The sequence below is a fragment of the Syngnathus leptorhynchus genome, chromosome 2 (assembly GCF_054491065.1).
Source record: "Syngnathus leptorhynchus isolate UIUO chromosome 2, UIUO_Slep, whole genome shotgun sequence".
Lineage (NCBI taxonomy): Eukaryota > Metazoa > Chordata > Actinopteri > Syngnathiformes > Syngnathidae > Syngnathus > Syngnathus leptorhynchus.
Window position 1 is genome coordinate 17,188,192 of NC_141196.1, and position 23,858 is coordinate 17,212,049.

The 23,858-nt window shown below is 40.1% G+C and overlaps 1 protein-coding gene across 1 annotated transcript in view; it reads left to right on the forward strand.

The window, feature by feature from the left end:
* Window positions 1-23,858, forward strand: part of LOC147061083 (teneurin-3) — a 168,275-nt gene that overhangs the window by 54,394 nt on the left and 90,023 nt on the right. The window contains exons 3-4 of the mRNA XM_085905468.1: window positions 11,121-11,352; window positions 23,566-23,804. Of these exons, the coding sequence (XP_085761594.1) occupies window positions 11,121-11,352; window positions 23,566-23,804 (471 nt within the window). The remainder of the gene's footprint in view (window positions 1-11,120; window positions 11,353-23,565; window positions 23,805-23,858) is intronic.

Below are 23,858 nucleotides of genomic sequence, written 5' to 3' on the forward strand. Positions count from 1 at the left end.
TGTATTGAACCATCCGTGTCACTCCAAATCACGAAATCCAATGAAATATTTATCCTCTGTGTCACTCTTAAACAACATTGCTAACTCCGGAGGGAGAAGCTTACGTGGCTTACGTGGCTTACGTCAGACTCATCGTCAGTTGCAGTTCCAATTATTCCACAGGCCTAGAGCTCCCTCATGCGGTTTAAAGTGAAAATAATATGTGAAGTGATAAATTATACTAATAAGTAAGTAATGCGTTAATGACCAAGTTATAATGTGTTAATAATTTCACATATAAGTCGCTCCTGCTTATAAGTCACACCCCTTCCAAACTATGAAAAAAACAGTGACTTATAGTCCGGAAAATGGCCTAACTATCAGGCAACATGTATGCACTGACTGTAAACAAGTCATAAATGCCATTTGAACTGCATGAACAAGCAAGTTTGCATTTGGTATATATTGGTTTTAGCAAATGTGTGTAATTCTCTTAGCATATGGACATGGCATTGCATCAGTGGGCTGACTTAAGCAGCCTTGGGCAGATTGTTACAATAAGACTTTGTTCGCCGATGCTTTCCAGCTTTCCTCATATGTGTGTGTGGTACCCATGGAGACCAAGTGCAGGAGATAAAAAGTGTGCATAGGCTGGATGCCTCCTTGACAACAACACCTCGCGAGTAAAAATCAATGTCTGCTGAGCAAACCTCAGCCGCCGCACGCACGCAAATACATGTTAAGGCACTATGTTCCGTGGGGACCGGAATGCAAGGTGGTCCGTTGTGCTGTAAACAAACATTAGCGTCGGACTTTCTTGATTTTTTTTCACATGTATTGATTAACATGCTATACAAGACTAAATTAAGAGTGACTACGGTAACGACGAGTGTGATTAATGATGTGTCACTTGAGAGACGTCTGTAGCATGGTTCCTCCAAAATTTTCATTAAAATTCAGTACCTGAAGCCTGTTTTGGTTAGCAACATACAACCTAATAGCATTGTCTATTATGGTTAGACCAACAAAAAGTCTCAAGAACTGAAAGGACAGAAGAAGTCTGCCATTTTAGTTTGAAGCATGTATGTAAGGGTCAATTTTGCCATTTCTAAGGATTTTAGTTTTTCATCAATGATTGCAGCTGGGACTGCCACTGGAAGCAAGCAACATTATTTTGCTCAAGGCGATTGGGTACTGTGCAAGCTCATGCGTGTTGTGTGTGTCCATGTGTGTGTGCCGTGGGCCGTATTGTGTTGCCGATTGAGCATGCAGTGCGGCCTCCAAGGACTTAGCGGCGGGTCTTCTACAACAACGGTCGAGCTGTGAGGCTTCTGGTGTGTGTTTGTGTAACGCAACATGTGCTCACACGCACCATCTTCATTGTGCAGCATAAAAACACACCAAGCTCGGCGGTTTAAGAGTAAAGCAACGATTGGCGCTATTATTATTCTGTGCTGGCTCCGCTCTACTCTGCTGCCAAGTGTATTGCAACTGTGGGCTATCAATTCGTTGCTCTCGCCACCGGGAAAACACTTTGGAAAGCAGAAGGATTTTCACGCTGCATGCTGCGTGCTTTTCTTCTTCCAACTCTGAACGCATTTTTTTGAGTTTGTTTGCGAGCTGCTCTCTGGCAAGGAAGAGCAAGTGCTAATGTTTGAAGTCAATCAGCAAAAAAAACAAACTTGGTGGGACTGAGGGAATGGGAAGGGGTGTGATACAAAAGCCCCAAAATGCATATTTGTTTGTTGCCGTTCATCAGCTTGAGTAACTTGTTAATAATAAATGAGGCTAATGCATTCACTATACTGCAGTGCATTAAATACTTTATTTATCTGCTGTAATACACTCGGCAAGTGTGTTAAAATGTTTAATTGTCTTATTGTTCTGAATATTTTTGTATTGAATTACCTTATATTACATAGTTTTTGACTATAATGGATTCCAAAAACTTTTTTTACTTGCTGAAAATATAATAAGTGAAAAATGCATGCATGGTGTTACACATTCAGTGACCTCATCATTAGGTACACTTGCAATATCTAATGCAGTAAGGGACCGAACTGCAACTCTGAAAGCAAACATTAAAAAAACAAAGGAGGAAAAATTATGATTTAAATTGAATTTGAAACTGAGAGATCTTTTTTTTTAGATCTGATCAATTAAGGCGAAGGGCTACCAGTTTGATACACAATTCTGAAATGACAAGTTTGCCCAAATTATCTATAATAATGTTCTCATTATATTTTGTGTAAATATTTGTTCTGTAAAAGCCATTTTTACGGCAGCAGCTGTATTGTATTGTTTTAATATAATTATGAGCAAACAGATAAATAGGAATATGCAACACTTTTATAAAAATTTTGGCCAGTGTATGAGTTTTCAAATGATCTCTTTCACTATATTCCTACAAAATCCCAATGCCCCATCGCCACCCATCAGCTATCTATTGTAATGCATATCAATGTTGTTTTTTAGTTTAATATTTCATTGTGACACACACACACGCACACACGCACACACATAATATATTCAATTTAGGTCCAATCATTGCAATCAGAGAACATAATGTACTTTTTATTTTATTATTTTATCCCTTATTTTAAACTATGAAATGGTATTATTTCACTTTTTAAATCCACTTTTATATTTCATTAAAATTTGATCATTCACCAATAATGAATGAACAATTCTACTTCCCTGCGAAACCCAACCATAAATGCTTTGCCCATGAATCAAAAGTGAGCGTTATTGCCTTTGTAATGACATAATTTGTCTGTAATTGTGTAGATTTTAACTGTGTATGTGCCAATTTTGATTGTGGGTGTGGACCTACCTTGTGTCTGTGAGCTTATGTCATTCAATATGTTGTCATGCTGAACTGTTGTGTTTTTTAGTTTAGATCTTATTTCATGATATCACACTCCTGATATTGGCCCACCTGCCAATATCTGGTGATATCTCTACTCTTAGGGCCTGAAGTGCTCAAACATGCCCATGAGCCCATTCAGAGCATTTAGTAGTTGTCAAAACTAAGCAATGTTTTTGGATCAGACTCCTCTGCCTCATCTACATTTCTTTTTCTTTTTTATCATCTATTTGTCATTCTTTTTAGCACAGTTGAGGAAGTAACGACCAGGTTATTGTTGTTGTAAGAACTCCAAATTGACCTGAAATTGCAGACAATTTATTTCTAGCGTAAGTCTATAACTTTCATTTCATGGTTGTTTGAGAAAGAGCATCGTGAACTAATTAAATCATCACCTATCAAAGTCAGTCGCCAGATCAAAAGAATGGTCATTTCTAATTGATTGCTGATGTGTTGTCCTGAATTGGATCATTTTACAAAGAAAAAACAAGCAAACAAAAATAGTTAATTTAAAAAAAATATCCAATATGGATGAAGGACGTCTAGAACCTATGCAGGAATGCACAGTAAACACCCACTTTTCACTTTTCATAGTAATTGAGCCAAATTGCCCCCCCCCCTTAGAAGAAATGTAATTGCTGATAATAATATTTAGAAGCAAACTGTATTACAAACTGTATCCTTCATCCTCTGGCATTACTCTGACCAGAAAATGGCTCATAGAGGGTTGAGTCTGGAAATATGCACCGGTAGTGAACATGTATGTGCAGCAAAGGTTCGCCATACATCCTGCTAACAACCCAGGCTAAAATTAGCTCTTCTATGGCTAATAAGATTTTTCACTTGAACATATTTCTTTTGCTACCAGTTCTTACTTTCCTATGAGCCAGGGCTTAGGTGGCATCTTGTGGCAACTTAGGGCATTGCATAAAGAGGTGGGGATTCACTGTCTAGGATGTACTGAAATCTTGGCTTCAGAGATTTTACCACCAGAGCTGAAATAATGTGGAAGTGTAACATGTTACCTGTCTGGCCCAGACAAACAAAAGTTGGCCACACAGAATAAATATTAACCGTTTTGTCAGTGAGCTAATTGGTAGAAAAGCACGTTTGCGGCGGTGGCGGCGGCAAGCTGTCAGAAGGGGGACGCTAAGCTGTCATCATCTGTGAGATGATCTGCCATCTGCACTCGGGTAGAGGTTTTTGTATTCAGTACTTGTATTTACGTGGCGTGCATTTGCAATGAATGTCTGGATTTCTAATGTCCGCTGATGAATGCCTGTTAAATAACTCGCAGGGTTATTTCTATGGTGCAACCATGATATAATTCTTGACATATTGGTTACTTCACCCCCTACCCATCCCTCTGCTGAGAGGTGGCTTTAAAAGAGGCCTTACTATCTGATCAGACAGCAATGAGAAGGTTGTGAAGATATTCTGTCAGAAATTATGATGGAATTCACACCAGTACTTTCTTTAAAAAAATGCAGTCTCTTGAAATTGTCAGCTCGCTTTGAGTAAATGAACCACCTTCAAACTCACCCAGGGCAAGGTTGTTCTGATGAGCCCCAATTCCATTGAGTAGAACTTACACACACGCGCGCACATGCACGCACGCACGCACACACACACATACAAAAACACACAACCGCACAGACACACATACACACACACACAACCGCACACACACACACACACACACACACACACACACACACACACACACACACACACACACACACACACACACACACACACACACACACACACACACACACACACACACACACACACACACAGGTTTTTCCATTGGTAGCCTCTGGTGAGTAAAGTACATTGCCATGTTACAATGGAACAATCCAAAAGTGATGAAGTTTGTGGAATTTAGAGTTAACCCATTTTCTGGATAACGTGACTGAAGCCCCTATCCCACTGATCAGTGAACAATTGCAAGTCTCTTCAAAGCCAGCAAATGTAGCGTTCACATCAGGGTTCTCTCAAGGTCTTAAATGTTCACAAAACCTTTGCCAACCATTTCCCAACAGTTTTATTGATTTTTCTTATCGCAAGGACATTTTGAATATGTACAAAAATCCCTTGCGACAAGAAAAGTACAGACAAACATCTGCCGGGCCGTTTGGCAAAAATTTGGGCCCCATTAACGAACCCTGTTGAGAACAGAACATTCACTGCCTTTTCGAGAACACTTGCAATTTTTTGCCACTTAGTAGGATAGGGGCCAAACACCCTACACATCTACCTATTAACAGTGACCTCACGCCTTATGACGTACTGAAAGACAGATTTTGCAGTTTTGCCTTATCATATGTATATATGTTTTTGGTTATATTAGTATGATTTGGCTTTATTTCCATCTGAGTGGACAAACCACTCAGATCACTGCTTATTAGCCAAGGAAGTCTGTGCCATTTTATTGATTCAACAGACTGCAGATAAAGAACTTACCTTCCCCAAAAGAGTTTAATCCTGGAAGTCATCCATTATTCACCACATTTAAACCAAATTCTAAAAGGGCTTTTTATCATACGCTTTCAGGCATCCCGAGCGAGTTTTCTTTCAGAGATCATGTTGTGCGCATACAAAGATTAAATAGTAGCAGGAATAGTATGCACACACCATTTTGTGTTTGCCGAAGGCCAAGGCAGTCTTAGCAAATGGCCTTTCAGTTCCATTAGTGGCGGCATCAGTCTCTTAATGGAGAGCAAAATGGCACAGGACCTTTTGCGGTACTTACACAATGAACATAAAGTCTTTCATGACGTGCGTTCAGCCTAATGGCTGCAAAGCGACTTTTGCGACAGAACATTATACAGGGTGATATGCAAGGGCTCTCAATGCTTGAATTTATGCTCATTTAAAATGAATGTCACAGGAACCCAATAGGCCTTGCTGTCAAAAAGTGGCACCATTGTGGCAAAATGTGAATCACACAATGACAGGGGAGCTGTCTGTTACTGTTCTGATGCTTCATTCATCGACCACTCTTGGGGAGTCTTGGCCGGATATTTGCAGCAGCAGAGCAGTGGCTGAATGATTAGACGTGAGCCAACTTTTGTGCTCAAGCGCCACATTTAATTTTTTAACAGAAACAGATGCACCAGGTTATTTTTAGGTGATCAAACTGACCAACCAAACTCCCATTCTCTACATTCTCCCTATGTTCGACCAAACTAATAACTGACCGGCTGGCTGTACATACAGACTAACTTTACTACCTCACTACCTATTGATGGACTCACTGACATTCTTGTATACAGTGCCTCCCTTACCCGACCTACCTGCCTGCCTACTTAGGTCAGTAGACAGCTTGGTAGGAAAACATTTAACGTTTTCTACACACTGATATTTGCACCGAAAGATTGGTTGTTTGATTTCAGCTTTTGGGGAATATTAAATCTCATTGACTATCTCATTGACTATTTAACATTATCAACCACTAGACTGAATGATGGAAGCCTAATGACTTGATTAGGTATAGTAAGATAAGTGACTACATGGATCATTGATTGTAATTCAGTGAAATACCAAAGTGATTTCACCTCATCATTCTTCTTGATATGTTAGTTTTTATAGATTGCTAAAAAACCCATATTATTTAGATATTTTGAGCAATTAACATTAACTGCTTCGAGGGACTTTTTTTCAAGTTTGAAATGTCCGACTATATTTTGAATGCACCTCATATCTCGCCAATTGCAAGTTATATCAATTGAATGTAATGTTCCTGCTTACAAAGGTTGAGTGTAATGGAAACTATATTACAAATATTTATTCACATCTGCCTGTTACATGGCACCAGTGATCCAAGTGATCAGCCTACAACCCACACAAGAAATCTGTGTCAGCGTTTAAACTAGTGATCGCTTAATACAAGTTAAAAGTTTGAGACCCAAATGCCCAAATATGTATATGTACATATTGTGTTTTACAACAGTAGTGCAGTCTCCAATGCCAAAAGCTGGGGTGGGTCATGACTTGTGAGTGCCTCAGTGAATGCAAAATGGTCCCTCAGAAAGCAGTTACTACGTAGATAGAGTTAGATCGCTGTTCACCTAGAGCAGTGGTTCTTAACCTAGTTGGAGGTACCGAACCCCACCAGTTTCATATGCACATTCACCGAACCCCTCTTTGGTGGAAAATAAAATTATTTTTTTCAAATTCAAGACACAGAACACATTACAGGGCCAATCCATCAAACTGACCCTGTGTGTGTTTGTGTGTGCACGTGTGTGTATGTTTGGATCCCACTAAAAGTCATTCATACCAAAAACACATTTAGGGAGATGTTTGCAAAAAAAAAACAAAAAAACACAAAAGCATCCTACCATGGCTTTTAATAGATGTGCAAACCTCATTTCAATCTCATTGTTCACATTTTGTACAAAATGCTACCTAATTCCTGTTAGAACAGCATCTTGAGGATTAGCTCACTTGTCTTCATTTGAATGATTTTTAATAACATACAAATATGTTGAAACCCATACTTGAAAACCTAACCCAGTCTTGAAACACTAACTTAAAATAGTGCTAAACCTTAACCCTGGCCTGAAATTCTAATTTGACTGAGACAAACATCCCTTAAGACGTGCGTGCCCCTTCAAATTATTAAAAGTGGTATTATTACAGTGTCATTATTAAAAAGCAGCATTTTGCATTGGCATGAAACTTTTTGATACATTTTCTGCCATGCAAATGTATCTCTTTTATAGCTCTAGTTAATGACTTTGCATCTGAATCATCGTGACTAAACAACAGTTTTGTCTTGCTAAATGTCTGTCATTTAAGTTATCTTTCTTTTTTGTTATTACAGTCAGCAGAGTCTTCTTTCTGGGCATATTTCCCTTGATATTTCAACACAATTCTCTCCATCAACATAGCAGTTAGGCTCCAGGTGAAGTAAAAGTAATTCCCTCATCTCTTTGTCCCTGTACTTTGCTGCATTACAATTGATGCAACCCACTCAAACAACAACCTCGGAACTCAACTTTTCAACTTAACTATAGAGCCCTCTCCTAACCGTAATTTAAAAGCATATCCCAGGCTTGAAAGCCTAAATTAAAACCCTAACCCTTGTTTGAAACCTTTATCCAGAAATACAGACCCAAGTTTGGAACCCTGAAACAGGGTCAAAACTCTTATATGAAACCCTAACCGAGGCTTGAAACTATAATTTGAAACAGTTCTACTATGTTCATTTTGTTGACGCTTGTCAATTATTTTACTGGTTCTTTTATCACAAACAAGATATTTAGGTTGCATTACCTGACGTGTTTCGGCTTGTACATCCGCCTTCATCATAATTTGAAACAGTAACCCATGACTTCAAACCCTAATTTCAACCCTTAACCATGAGACCATGATTTGAAACACTGGCATTTGTTTCATTTCCCTGATAAGGCTTGATACCTTAATTTGAAGCCCTAACTAAGGCTTGAAAAAAACTGCAGTATTGGCTTGAGCCCCAAACCCTGGCTTGAAACCGTATATTAAAATGCAGACTCCTGAATGAAACTCGAACCCAAGCTTGAAATCCTAACTTGAGCCCCTCAAATCCAAATGGTTACTGAATCCTTGTTTCCAGACATATTTCCCTTGACATTTCAACCTAATTAAGTAGCACTTATGCTCCAGGTGAGCTAATTCTATCATCTATGCCTCCTCCTCCTCCTTTTCTTACTGTCCTGCTACCTAATATCAAGGATGTGCTGATGGAAAATGCAATCCATTTAAAAAAAAAAAAAAAAGCTTTGCTGCAGGGCCAGAGTTGAAGCAACAGTTGACACTGATCCACATTTCTATTAGCCTGCTTAGCACTTTTCTAATAGGACTCTCCGTCTGGACCGGGAAGATGAGTGGGGCATCTCAAGTTCATTATCATTGCCTTGTGTGTTTACCAACGGTGAAAACAAGCACACTTGCACTTTGCTGTGTCATCTCAGATGTTCACAACCAACATTGGGCATTAGATAAGACATCAACCACCGACCACCAATCATGTCTAAAGCCATATTGAATTGGTTTGAAACACAAATTTATGACCTTGACTTGAAACCTTAATCTGATCTTTTGAAAACGTTTTAAATTTGGAATCCCTGAATGGGCCACTTGATTAAATATGTAATTCAAATACTTTACCTGGCATCTTGAAAAGCTAACCCTGGTTTTGAATGAAAATTTGAACCCTCACCAGTTTGAAACCCTGACCCTTCGTTAAACTCCTTCTTTGAAACATGAACCCTGCCTTCTTCAGCACAGAGTAAATATTACTATTCAACTCTTTAGATCTCTATTTTTACATTGAAACCTCAGAAATATGAACTTTGGATTGTGAAGTTTTGTTACATTGAATAAGTGTCTTAACTGTGCAGAAGGATGCCTTTGCGAGAACAAAAATGGCACAGGCATTAAACTCACTTCTCACCAGCATCACGACTTACTATTTTAACTACTACACAGTCTCACCAAATTTTCATGCATCCTCGAAAAACAACAAGATGTCATCAACAATAGCTCAGTGCCCTCTAGTGACCGGAGGAAACCTCTACAGTGCATGAGCAGCTCTAGTTCCTTCGTTAAGAGCAAAATCGACTGCCTTTAACTTAAAAGCGGCATCATATGCATTTCCTTTGTCCCCCATAAAAGGAGTTTGTGTATAAAAGCTTCCTTTCTTCAGTAATGTCCATCTTGATCTTGTTCTGTCTCTTCTTTGTGTCAATCATACGGCACTATTTGACTGGGGGACAGACATGCGGTCAACACACCACTCTTCTCCCTAGTGACCATGTGTCTGGTCACATATCCCTGCACCCAGCAAAGCCGTGCCGTACAACAGCGGTCCACAGCCTTTTTACGAGTGTATAAGTGTATTAGTCATCACAACAATCACGAAAGATCCATAGATACGCCACACCAGACAGCAAGCCGCAGAGTTCAAAGCTTGTGCAAAAGGTAGCGGTTTATAGTCCCGAAATTACGGTAGTTGAAGTTACATAGGCCAGGTCTGATTAGACTGCCATGGGAACACTGAAATGTCCACATAATGTCCACATAGTTGTTCTGGAAGCAGTGCAGCCAAGAGAAACACTAAGAATTTAAAAGGCTGATGGGAATAAATTGATACAACTTAATTGAACAAATATCAGAAATTTGTTGGCACTACTGTGTAAACCTGACCATATAAACCCTAAAATGTAATTATTAAAAGTCAAACTTTTTTCAGTTGAATTAAAATAATAAAAATATCAATGATCAGTTCTTTTTAAATGGAGTGATTTTTTATTTCCATTGAAAATGGAAAGAAAAATGATACACAGATTATTTCGAGTATGACTTGAACTCGGAAAGGCGACCCTCTTCCCATTTGTGGTTCATTGGAGCAAATCACATTTGTCAGCACCGTGCGGCTTTTTTTACCTGTTTAAACGGGCCGAGATGGATAGATCATCACCACCCGCCATTGGAGGGGGGGCAATTCCACAGCTTTGTGTGAAATTGGAAAACCTGTTCTCACCAAGTGAGAGCTAATGGATGTTCTGGTCATTAGTTATCTTAGAGTCTTTTCCGGCAGTAATCAAACGTGAAGCATGGCGTTAAGCGGCCGTAAAAGAAGCAGATGCCTCACTAACTGACCTTCTGTTGGACAAAAAACGAATGTTAGGGATACCCTGCGTGGACTTACCATCCTTTTTTTTTGCCATGCTTGCATCTTGTTTCAGTGTAATGTCTCTTGGACGTATTTACTTGATTGGGGTCTGACAGGTGCATCGTGTGCCCATCTGCTTGCTCTCTGTGGCAAATTGATAATGTAGTACGGCCGGGACATCGTGGGTGATTAAAACCTCAGTTAAAAAAACACGTTCATGTTGACGTAGTTAAAGTTTCTTCATTAAATTCAAATCGGCACTTGTAGTCCTTCACATAGACCCCATGTCCTCAAATCCAACAGATGCCTTAAACTTGGATTAACATTTCAAACACAGGTAAATAACTCAAGTAAAGATTTTCAACCTTGGGTTCAATTTGAAAGAGGATTTGGGTTTTCAAAATAGAAGATTGACCAGGGTTAGTGTTCAGAATTAGAGGGTTCAGGTTTTAAAGAAGGGTTTCAAGTATGGGTTAAGGTTTGGACATCAGTCAGGGTTGTGAATTAAGGTTTCAAAACATCTAGGGGGTTTGATTTAGTCGCCACCCTGAATAAAAAAACAAATGCTTTGACTGATGTCTAACATTTCTCCTCCTCCTTCTCTTTCTCCAGGCGACCATCTGTCCAGTCCTCAGGGTCCACCCCCACTACCGCCGGCACCCCCACCGCCGCCCCACAAGCAGCACCCCTCCATCACATCGCTGAGTCGCAGCTCGCTGGCCAACCACAGGGCCGCGAGCCCGCCGCCCGCTGCCGGCCTGGCGGCCGATTTGCAGAGCACGGCGGAATGCGTCCAGCTGCAGGACAGCTGGGTGCTGGGCAGCAATGTGGCCCTGGAGAGCCGGTAAGTGGAGCGACGCGCTTCCCAGCATGCAGTGCTGCATGGCTCGCTTGCTTGCCGTGGTTACGCTAATATCCCGCCGTGGGTTAGGATAGCATGTCCTGTAGTGATAATCTGTGGAAGAGCAACAGTGCTGTCCTATTAATTATTCTGTTATCTTGACAATCATACTCAGCAGGACGTTGGACTAAGTAGCCTCATTTGCATAACCGGGTTCAGGGCTTCAAAATCGCTTTTCAAATTAGGGTTTCAAGCCTGGGTCAGTGCTTCAAGTTAGGCTTTAAAAACAAGGCAAAGAGATGAGTTTCAAATTTAGGGTTCAGGGTTTCAAACTGGATTCAATAAGACTTAAAGTTATGGTTTCATGACAGAATTAGGGTTTTTAAACCAGGGTTCGAACCAAGGATTTAGGTTTCAAATTATGGCCTAAATTGAGCGTTTGGGTTTCAAAGTTGGTTTCAAGGCCCGGCTAGCATTTAGTGTTAGTGCTAGTGTTAAGGTCTTAAATATGTTTTGAAGCCATGGCTAAGCTTTGAACATGTGATGTGGTTGTTGATTGCATCTTCGTGTTCACACTTGGGCGGCACCCTGGCAAAGTTCGCTTTGAACAAGCTCCCTTGTCTTGCGCCTGACTCAGTGTGATTCACACCAGCCTCCGTCTCACCATTGACATGAAAGAACTTGTTCTCGGGAGAATTGAGTGTTTGGTGCAAATGATCAACACGAATGGTGTTGCCCTTGATCACGCCTGGACCCGTCACGTAGGCCTCGCGGTAGGTAAGGTGGCTAAAATCGTGCAATGTTCCAGAGGTGCATTTATCAAGTACGGGATACAAATTAGAGTTGTGGACCTGATTTGAGGTTTCAAATCTAGAAAAAAAATAGGTTTTCAACTAAGGGATAAGACTTAATACGTAGTTGGGTTTCACACCACATTTATTTAGACTTTTAAATAAGTTGGGATTTTGAATTGCAAATTTTCAAATTAGAGTTTCAAACCAAGATAAAAATTTTAAACAAGAGCTGTTTTAAATCATAGTTGCAAGACTCTTTTAGGGTTGTAAAATATATTTAAGACTTCAAATGAAGGCTTCAGGTCAGAAATGCAGTTTTAAAGTTTAAAGTCGTCGTTTCAGGCGTGAGCTTGGTTTCAAGCGTTTCAAGCTCAATTCATACATTGAGGGTCACTTGTGTCGTGAGTTCACTTAACAAACTCTCTAATCTGACTTGGAAGAGTTTTACCTCATATCTATAAGAGAATTCAGTTGGATTTTGTACAAAATATCAATTAGCATCCGGAATAAACCCGAGCCTCCAAGTCAAAATGAAGAACTCACTGTAAGGGGGTACAAGCGCGCAACATTTATCAGGCCGGCGACACCATTTGCGATACATTTGTGACACAATAACGACGTGATGGAGTGCGGCCTGTAAAGCAGACACTTTAATTCTTCAAATCCTGCGGTGAAGCATCATTTTATTCACTGTGTGCCCATTTCTCTTTCTGAGCTTTTTTTACAAGCGCCGCTAAAACATCATTGTTTATTTTTTATTTTCCTCCATTTCCCATTATTTTCCGAACAGAGCGGCAGTTGTTCCCGCATGGCTTTGTCTGCAATGTGTTGCACAGTTTGTGCCCTTGTGGGATTTTAGGAGAAAAGTGGACAAAAAAATGCTTTAAAATGTAGGATTCAACTCAGGGGTAGAGATTCAAACAACGGTTAGGGTTTTCAATTGATGGTTTCAAGGCTGGTTTAGGGAGAGGAAAGTTAAAAATTTGAAATTAGTGTATCAAAGCTGGCTAAGGATTTTAAAACAGGGTTTTAAATTCAAATTTCAACCCTGGGTTTGCATTTAAAAACAAGGTGTCCAAGTTACTATTTCAATTTCAGGTTTCAAACTAGGGTTAAATCTTCGAAACTAAATTACATACAAAGAAAAGGCTTCTGGTTTCAAGCCTTGGCCATGGTTTTAAGTGTTTCAATGTATAGTTTGAATTCAGAGTTTCAAGTCTGCTTTAATGTTTTAAAGGAGCATTCAAAATTTCAATTTCAACCCCAGGTTAAGGCTTTGAAATCCCCATTATGATTTCAAGTAAGGGTTTCAAATTAGTGTTTCAAACAAGAAAAAAGGTTTGTGTGTAGAAAATAAGTCTGAGGGTTTGAAATTTAGGAAAGGTTTGAAATCAAAATATTGAGCTAATTTAGTTAATTTTTCAAACAAGTGCCTCAAAATTAGGTTTTAAGCCAGGGATAGTGCTTTAAATTAGAGTTTCAGTAGCTGGTCAGTGTCTCATAGGTCTCAATATTTCAACACTGGGTGAGTGTTTCAAACTACTGAGTTAGGGTTTCGTAATGGGCTTTCAAAGCAGGGTAAGGATGCCAAAGTAGGGTTTCAAAGCTTGGTTAGGGACCACTGGGAATGCAACTTCACTTGCGCTAAAGCATTGCAGTGCGACCACGGTGAGATTTCACCTTCTCGTTGATTGGTCCAATAATATTGAGCTGCTTGCAACTTGTGTTTAATTAACACATTTAGACCAACACTTCATTCATTAGCGCTAATTGACGCAGTGCTGCTAAGTGCTTTTTGCAATTTGAGCTTTTTGTTCACATGGCACAGGCGGGCTTCCCTTTTAAACCCCATTGGGTCCTGCCCACCCCACTGGTAGCCAATTGATGTGGACTCGGTTAATGGTGATGTATGGCTGCTGGGATGACATCGTAGTTGCACACATAATGCTTCATAGAGGAAGTTGAAGGTTATTCTAAGACATTAAGGTAGACTTGAAACCCTAACCGGACTACTTTGACGTCCAGGTTTGAAAACCTACTACGAAACACAACCTAATTTGAAACACTAGCCCTGCACATACAGTTGGATTTACAATAACCCAAAATTTGGCTTGATGCCGTAATTTAAAACACTAAGCACACTAACCCAGGTTTGACACCTATAAACTCCAACTCTTGTTTGAGACTCTAATACAGGCTTGAAGTCCTCATATAAAATAATTAGAAAACCTAACCTCTGCTTCAAATCGTATTGTAAAATTCAAACTTGAAACCCTGATGCCATCCTAAAACATAATTTGAAAACCTAAATCTGTCAGTATTTGAAAACATAAACCATGTTTGAAACCTTGTTTAAAATCGATACTTGAACCCCTTAGCTTGGCTAGAAACCTTAATTCGAAATCCTAACCTCTGCCACAAAACTCTAACCCATGCTTGAATGCCTTGTTGAAACCCTAGCCCTGAATTAAAACCCAAACCTGAAACCCTAACCCCGTCTTAATTGGAAACTTTATTTGAAAAGTTCACATTGGCTTCTTACCATAATATGAAACCCTACCTTCAAATCCAAACTGGAAACCCTAACCTTGTCTTAATTGGAAACCCTATTTATAAATACATAACCCTGTCTTGAAACCCTAATTTGAAAACCTAATCCTGCCTTGATACTGGTGACATGAGCACAGGTTGCGTCATGTCTGGCAACCACTGCAGATACGGACTTGACCTGCTGTGAAACACACACTTGGTCTTCATCTTGCTCTAAATCTCTTAAATGGAAACTGGAAGCAATCACGCACTCCTCGAAAGATTCACTAGGCACTCCCGACTTTACAAGCATTGTTGTGCTTCTTCTCCCAGCCTACCTTTCCTCATTCCACCAGCGGGCCAATGCACTTTATCTGTACTTGTAATCTGTCGCCCTCGCACTCTCCAAAATAAGAGGTGATGGCCTCACCTGCAGCCTTTGGCCAAACTCGGCACAGTTGTCTTGCTTAATCACTTTGAAACTATATCAGCAAAGTCTTTCTATTGGCCTGCAGTCATGCTACAAATCCCTGTTGCTGTTAAGAGCGGCAAAAAGAGACAAAACAAGCAGGTTTCCACACAAGACAGAGGTTTTGGTGATCTTGAGGTCATCAGAGAGCGTACCTTTTGCATGTGACGGTTGGACTCCAGAGTGTCTGACACGTACTATCACCCTCATTTCGTTCAAAGCCAGGAAGTATGATGTTGATATACCTCTTTACTGTCTCCATATAGAGCTGCCATTGTTTTTTTTTCTACTTTTCTACCATAGACACAAATAGGTTAGTGTGCAATCTTTTATCTTGAGATTTTTATTGGGATGTGACATACATGGCAAATTAGGGTTTCAACTGCCTTGTTCGGATTTCGAGTTAATCAGAATCAACTTTATTGACCAAGTTTGTGCATGCCAAACAGGGAATCCACCTTTTAAGAAAATATCAGCGTTGTATACTTGGGTTACAATTTCCAAACTTTGATTAGGGTTATAAACAAAGGTTAAGATTTTTGCATCTCACAAATGTTGTTTTACCATTTTACTTTTACGTTTCTAAAGACCAAAGCCCTTGTATTAGGGTTCAGTGTACCTTCATTTCTATGTCTCCATTGTAAGCCTCTGGTACAGCATGTGTACACCGCATAGAGTATTTCACAAGCTTCTCTTCTTTTGCTTGAATACAATCTGAAGGTTGTTCACAATTGTTCTGTCGAAGCGTTCATGCGTGCAACGAAAGAGAGGCGTTCTCCGTTGACAATGTCGCCCATGTGGAATTGATCAAGAGCGTGTCGGAGGGGGGTTTGCTGCCTTGTGGGAGGTCGTCAGTGGTGACGATCCTTGGGACGCGCTCAGCTTTTATATTGACCGAGAACGATGCTGAAAAGAAAAAAAATATTGAGTTAAATAATTTTAAATATTTTTTTAAGAAAGAATAGCATCAACAGTTGGTGTTCTTTTTAGGAAATGAGCAATGCAGAAAAGTGCAATATGTTTACAATTAAATACTACACAATTATACTTTCCTGATTTTTTTCTGCTTTTCTTATTTGGAAAGCGCAACCTTGATTGTTTTCTTTTTTAGGAAATGAAGATACTGTGTCACTATGCTACAACTGTAGTTTTTTGTTGTTTTACAAAGCTCCAGCCACATAATTCTGTTGCTAGCTAAGAGCTAGCGTCCAAGTTGCGGATTACCCTTTAGGACGACTTCAATTGGTTTTGTTTCGAGTGTTTTTCTTGTGCAGCTTAGCCATGGAGAAATCCACCCACTCGCTTGTTCTGTCTTTTGTGACTGGTTTTCAAATGTCAAGTTGATGACAAGCTGTGTCGCCGGCAGAGCGCCACTGGCCTTTTCTTCTAATACCGTCGTCCCAATAGGACGGACAACCATGTAGGTCCCAGTCTCTTAAACTTGAGACCATTCATCGGTTTACGCGCCTGTCCCTTTGCCTTCGCCGCTGGTCGGATTAGCATAGCGATGCGCCATGTTGCGTCGAGCCGGCACTAATCAATTGCTGTGCAGTGGTGCTTGTTCGTTGTGTCCGACAGCGTTTCATTTTCAGTTGTCAATCGTGCACTTATCTGATGTAAGTGACCAGCTCTCCGTTTAAAGGGTAAAATTCTGTACTTTAGCTCCTCTGCAGTGACGCAGTCTGTAGGGGAGACGAGAATTGATTTCAGCCGGTACGGAAAGATTTGTTCCGAGTCTAACCGCTGTTCAGGTAACTAACCTATTGTTAGATTAATTCTGTCATTTCCATACGCCAGCCCCACTGACAAAAACCCGAGGGTTGAGTAACTACTTTGTCGAGACCCAGGATCTCCTCGATTGCGGCCGTTTCAGCAGCTCTCCTTTCCTATTAAGATTGTTGCTTTTGTTATCCGCTCGGAATAGTTTAGCTGTCTTTGTTAAGACCGCATGCACCCACATTAGCTGAGCTCAAGTTAACCGTTTTGAACCAGATTCTGACACTCCCTGATGTCGAGGATTAAAGCTGTCTTCATTTAAAAAAGAACTGAACGGTTTAAAGTATGACTATGATAGAGAAACAAAAGAGATTTAAAGCAAAAAAGATCAAAATAATCATTAATCAAAATTAAACGATTATAAAGTAGAAATTTAATGAATAAGCAAGAAAGAGAATTACAAGTTTCCATTGTTTGAACAACTAACAATAATTTCCACTCACCATTCTCAATAGAGCAAAAATTATTCAGTCTCGAAGTTCTCTCGATTGAAAACTAAAAAATATAGTAAAAAAGGGTAAGGGGTTAGAGGTCTAAAATGCTGTTTGGTGGAAAAGTCGAGTGATCAGTTCTCCTTTTTCCAAAATCCGAATTCTGTTTAAAAGAACAGGATGCCCTAAATAGTGGAGATGATGACACCCTAAAAATGGCTCCTCTGTCCTGCACCGAGGTCTGCATCTCCTAGTCCTTCATTTTAACGGACCTTGGGTTAATCTCAGAAAAAATTAAATCTATCTTTGTCTAATCGGCGTTCTCGACCCACGGCATTAGCCGCAGGGGCCATACTCCTGACGGAGAAAGCCCACTATGCCTGCTTGGTCACGTACCAGTTTTTTTCTATGACGTCATACATTGGCCTCAGATGACCCAAATCCTTCCAGAATAGACTGCACCTGCATCTCAACCGAATTCAACTAGATGAGGTGACCATGTTCTCACGCAAGTAACAATTTTCTCAGGGATGCTTCATCCTGTTTCCCACTTCCAAATCTTGTCAACTGTCCGTCAACGTGACATTTGCAAATATTTTTTCTCTGACTTGAGTTCCTTCAAACAGCATTTTGTTTAGGCTTCAACTGGATGAACGTGACCGAGGTCACGCTTGTGTGTGGGATCTCAGTCTTTCACCACTTAGTATCACCATTAACCCTTTCCGCCTCCTTGTCTTCGCTCACATTTAAACATTCATGTGTAAATAGGACATCAATATTACATACATGTTTGATACTGATTAAACATTGTGACAATAATAACACATACTTTCACAATAATCAGTTTAACACATAATCATACTTATGATCGTGGATTCTCTTAGTTAGCAGGTTACAACACTCAAGCAGCTTCAAAACGTATTTTGACAAGCTGGTGAACTCTAGGTCAAGCTCAAGCGTGGGATTGCAGTCTTCCACCCACGGTATCACTGTCAACCCCTTGTCCTTACTCAACTCTGAATACATTCATGTGTAAATGAAACTTCTGTGCTATGATGCTGCTCATGTTGCTACTAACTACAATATTGCAAAGCAGAAAAAAATAAAGTATATTGCAGCTTACTTTGACTGTGATTAACATGTCTCATTCTCATTACCTAACGATGAGCACGGGCTTCCCTAGTTAGCAAATTAAAATATTCAAGCAGTTTCAAAGTATATTATAGCAAAACAAAATAATATAACATAATCCAAAATTGTGTGTTGCTGTGCTTCAGAACAAGTCCTCATCTAATCGATGACTTTTTAAACTATTAATTTACTATGTTAGGTCAATCTGACTTTGGCACCATCTTCTGGTGAAATTTGGAACGGGAATGGAGGTTTACTGGTTCATCCTACATTCCCCTTTACCAATTTAACAATAGTTAACTTTGAAGAACTAACTTTTAAGTAACCCCTACTCAGGTCCCCTTCTTCAGGTCTTCCATGTCAAGCTTTGTCATTTAGAATTTCATTTTAGCCAATTCGTCTGAGCCAAATCCAATACACACTCACGCACCATCTTTTACCATCCTATCCACCATGTAACTCGACACAGTGTATCTTCTTTAAATGAACACAAACATAGAAAGGATTAACATTTTTTTTTATACTTTTGAGAATAGCATTAAACAAAGGTGATGTAAATTTTTCATATTGAGGCGTGGACATTCAGCAGAGTACGCCACTTTCAAACCAGTATACTGTTGATTTGCTGGTTCAAATCTCAGGCAGCACCTGTCAGATTTGTCACTACAGACCCATTAGGTTGACTCATTAAAAGTTTAGATTGTCAACGTTTATTTTGTTATGATGATGAGCTGTTTTTGGTATTTAAAAATTAAAGTAAAATTGAGGACAATACCAAGGCCATACTGGGAAGGAAAAAATACTACATCCCACTTTATCACCAAGTGAAGGGACTGCTTCCCTACAGTTGGAGAGAGGCATTGTAAAAGAACAAAAAAAAACAGTTAAGAAGTTGTTATTTCTGAATATAAATCAATACATTCTCCCCTTTGTTTTGTTGTCTCATCCAAGTGGTATTGCCCAAGTTACATAAGAATATTTTAGTGCCCTTTTCTTGGTTTCAAAAGCAATTTTTTTCCGAAAGTGACAGAAAAACATATTGCACTAACTTGGCATATGATATTATTTAGTAAAAACTTGCACACACAGAGAATACACTGATGCATTTTAGGTAGAGTGGGCAAACATGTTTTTGTCAGTCCTAATCGTTGTCACTGATTATGACGAGCAAGTGTGTGCTGGAGACTCCGCCGCTTCACCTGTACAGAGAACTGGAAAAAAAAACCTCCAAAAAGATCTTTACACTCACAGGATTATGACATTGAGTTTTCCAAACCTGCCCTACTTTCAGCATGTGGCCATCTATCACTAACATGGATCAAGCTGAAATTCAGACCCGAATATTTTTCTTCTACTGAAAAACGGTGCTGATCGACTGATTATAGATCTAACACAGCCATTTACATGAGGTGGGAAAACATAATTACAGTGGTTAACTAACCTGAGTTTCACAGACAAGCTGGGCGAGACCCACTTCATGCCCACCTATTGAAAACCACTTCTTAAATATCTATTTTGGTGACAAACGATTGAATTGCAGTTAACGAACGATGATTGATGAAGTGATTGAATTAATGTCAGTGAATGAATTAATCATGACATACAGTACATGTGGTGGCTAGCAGTCATTTAGCTGTACACCAACACTACAGTGTACAGCTGTACTCGCCAGTCTTTCTTCCTTCTAGCTATCTTTTGATCACAAATAACAAAACCATGGCAGCCAGGAGTGGTTAATCCCAGAGGCTAAAGTTGCACTTTACATTTGTATTCAGTTGCCATTCTTTCTTCCAGCTACCTTTTGATCACAGGTGACAAACATATGGTGGCAAGCCAGATAGAGGTTGGCACTGGAAGCTAACTTCATCTACATCATTATTACTCTGTGAACAGATGAACTACAAATGCACTACGGAAGCTCCACATCACAGTCCTTTTGTCACAAAAGCTTTCCTTTCCAGCCAATAGTAATGGGAACAACACCTCCCACCAACTTACCTGGAACATTGTCATTCCAGGAGTGATGCACACTAACCTTTAAACGGAATCCCCCCACCACCATATGTGTGTCGACAGCTTGCGTTGATCGGGGTGCCGGCCAAGGAATGCCAGACGGGTCCAAAGTGTGACATTTGTTCTCCGCGCTCCAGCATTGATCACAATATGTAGTGCATGCATGAGATGGTTCGAGGTTCATCCCATGTCCTACTTTCCAGAAAAAGAGACTATTAATTGAAGCAGTAAGGCAGTCATTCTGTGTGTTTGAGAGTGTCACGGCTCATAGTGTGGATTTGAGACGATGCCTCTAATTGACTGCGCTAATGCTCTTTAAGTGCTGATTCTTGTCGGATTTAAACCTGAAAATTTATAGTCTTTATCGATGCTGTGTAAATAATTGCTGAGCAAATGTATGACTTTGTTGGTTAGTCTATGAATTATCAGTTGCCATGGCAACCCACCATCCTCTATATTACTACAGGCTGCTAAAATTCAACATGAAGCAAAAAACATAGAGTGAGAAAGGAGGTTGAATTTTATACAATCATTCAAGTGGTTGCAGTAGTGACCATGTTTTGAATCATTTTTTTACCTGCTGCATTCAGAATCCAGCCATCCGTCTTCTTCCGCTTATCCAGGGTCGGGTCGCAGGGGCAGCAGCTTTAGGAGGGACTCCCAGACTTCCCTCTCACCAGCCACTTCATCCAGCTCATCACAGGTGATCCCAAGGTGTTCCCAGGCCAGCTGAGAGACATAGTCTCTCCAGCGCGTCCTGGGTCGCCCCCAGTGTCTCCTACCAGCGGGACATGCCCGGAACACCTCCCCAGGGAGGCGTCCAGGAGGCACCCTGATGAGATGCCTGAGCCACTTCATCTGGCTCCTCTCAACGCATTCAGCATTCAGAATCAATGGAGAGAATTTGCTCAGCTTCAGTTAACAGAAATGAATTACTGCTATTAATTGCTGTTGTATTTTTCAGTGCGCATCAGCAGGTTTTGTCGTGTAGTATTGAAATATCTCTATTTTAGAGAGGCCACTCAAGAAAGAGAGCTACGGCAGCTTTGGTAAAAAAAAAAAAAAAAAAATTGGAACCATGAGTCACTTTCAGGTCATTCTATTCAATTCTGAGGAGCGGCAGTGAAAAAGTTAACCAACAGGCAGTCACAACCATGACTCAATGCTAATTGGCTAGCTGATAATGCCAAAAATGCTACTACTTTAGTCTTATGGGGCCATCCCTTGCAGCTCATCGCTATTTTGTATTTTTTTGTGTAGCACACTGATTTTACTTGACTCTCCATAGCAGTGAGAAGCGCAAAAGCCTGAAAAAAATAACAGTGTGAGAGAAATGCATGATAATCCATTTGAAGGGTGAAAAAAAAGCCCAAAAAAGAAGCACAGAATTTAATTGGAGGTAATGCAGAAGCGTGCAAAGGTTGCAGAATGGAACCGCATAAAGCCTAAACAAGATGCCTCATGAAGCTGATGGTAGCAGGAAAGCCTTGAAAAAGAAGCAGACAACCTGGAGGTGGTAAAGAAAACCGGTGGTGGTGCAGAAGCCTGAAGAATTAGAAAATGTGCAACTAGAGGTGCCAGAAAAGCCTGAAGCACAGAATGCATTTGCTGTGGACCAAAAGTCTGAAAGGAAGCACCAAGTACAAGAACAAATTGCACGAAAGCTTGAAAAAGAAGCCGGAAAGTGGAGGTTTATTTTTCAATTTTTCTGTAGCAAACCTGTTCCACTCTTAGTTTTCACATTTTTTTCGGTACGTCATTTTCGGGTGTTTCTTTTTTTTTTTTTTTTATACCACTTTCTGTCGCACTTTCTCTATTTACTTTACTAGAGGTAGTACAAAAGCCTGAAATGAAAGCACAGAGAGAAAGAAGTGAATGATGCATCGCATCTGTCAATCTGCGTCTTTTGGGGGCTTTTTTGAGTAGGACACTGATGCTATGCTTTGTTCACTAAGTTTGAGCAACTGAGGATGACACAAAAGTCTTGAAAAACAAAGACAGAGTGCAACTAGAGGTAGCACAAGAATCTTAAAATCATACATACGTACACACATGCGTTAGCATATCACAGAATAAGAGACGTGGGGTTTTGGTTGGTATCGATTTTCCTTTACAGACAGTACTGTAGCATGTTGACCGCAAGGTCTGCGGACAGGTCCAGTTTCCGAGCCCTGTGGCCATTGGCAGTGTTAGTCTATAAGCAATGGCAAGAAGGCTTAATTTATTCACTTAAGAGCTTTTCACTTGGAGTTTAAAAGTTAATAGGACGATGGCTGTGTAATGCCTTTGATTAAAGCCTCTTAATCAGTGCAGGTATTATAGGCTATTAGCACAAGCCTGATCATAAAAGGTCAAGTGAGCAAGGCGGGAGAGTCCATTGTATTTATGACGTATTGTTTTTTGTTTGTTTTCATTTTCACAACACCTTAGTCCTTTGGATTATGGCGGCTATTTAGATCTGGCCAATATTTTTTTAGGAACTATCGATATTTATGACGCTACTCAAACATCACGCGGCCTGCGGGCAGCAGTATCAATTATTCATGAATATTAAACGTGTCTGTCTCACGCTGTTATGAAACCAAGGCAGTGTTAAATATCACAAAAATATCAAAAATATTACTGTTTGCTGACTTTTAAAGTGCACACCAGCAGCTGCGAGAAACTTGGTTTAGCCTACGATATGATTCTACAACCATTTTTGAGATTTGATTACATTGATACTTGTAAATTGATGTTGATGTGCTGCAGTATCTAATGTTGCTGCATCATGTTTTACCCTAACAAGCAGTGTTATGTTATGATATTCACCTCTAATGTTGGTATTTTGTTATTGTACCAACAGAAATTATGATCCATTGCAATATTGATATTTAACACAATTATATCAGTGTTGTACACATAGATATTACAATGCAATACTATGTGATCTACTGTAGTTTTTTATTACAAGTGTATCAAGGTTACCGTATGCTGACGTTTCAAAATTGTATACTAATTCTATGTTGCATTACATCATACTATCAAAACTTGACCTTTATGATATCAATATGTCAATCTCCATATCTGACAGGCATTTCCTGTTTAAGACGGGAACGGGAAGCACCCCTTTCTTTGGCGCTGCAGCCCCCGGCTACACCATGGCGACAGGCACAGTGTACTCCACTCCGGCGCGCCCGCTTCCCCGCAGCAGCCTCTCTCGTGGCGCCTTCAAGTTCAAGAAGTCGCCCAAGCACTGCTCCTGGAAGTGCACCGCTCTGATTGCAGTTACCGTGGCTGTGCTGCTGTCAGTCATCCTCTGCTACTGCATAGGTCAGTGCCAACATGCCACACAAATGGACCAGTTAATGTCAGTTTTCAATTAGA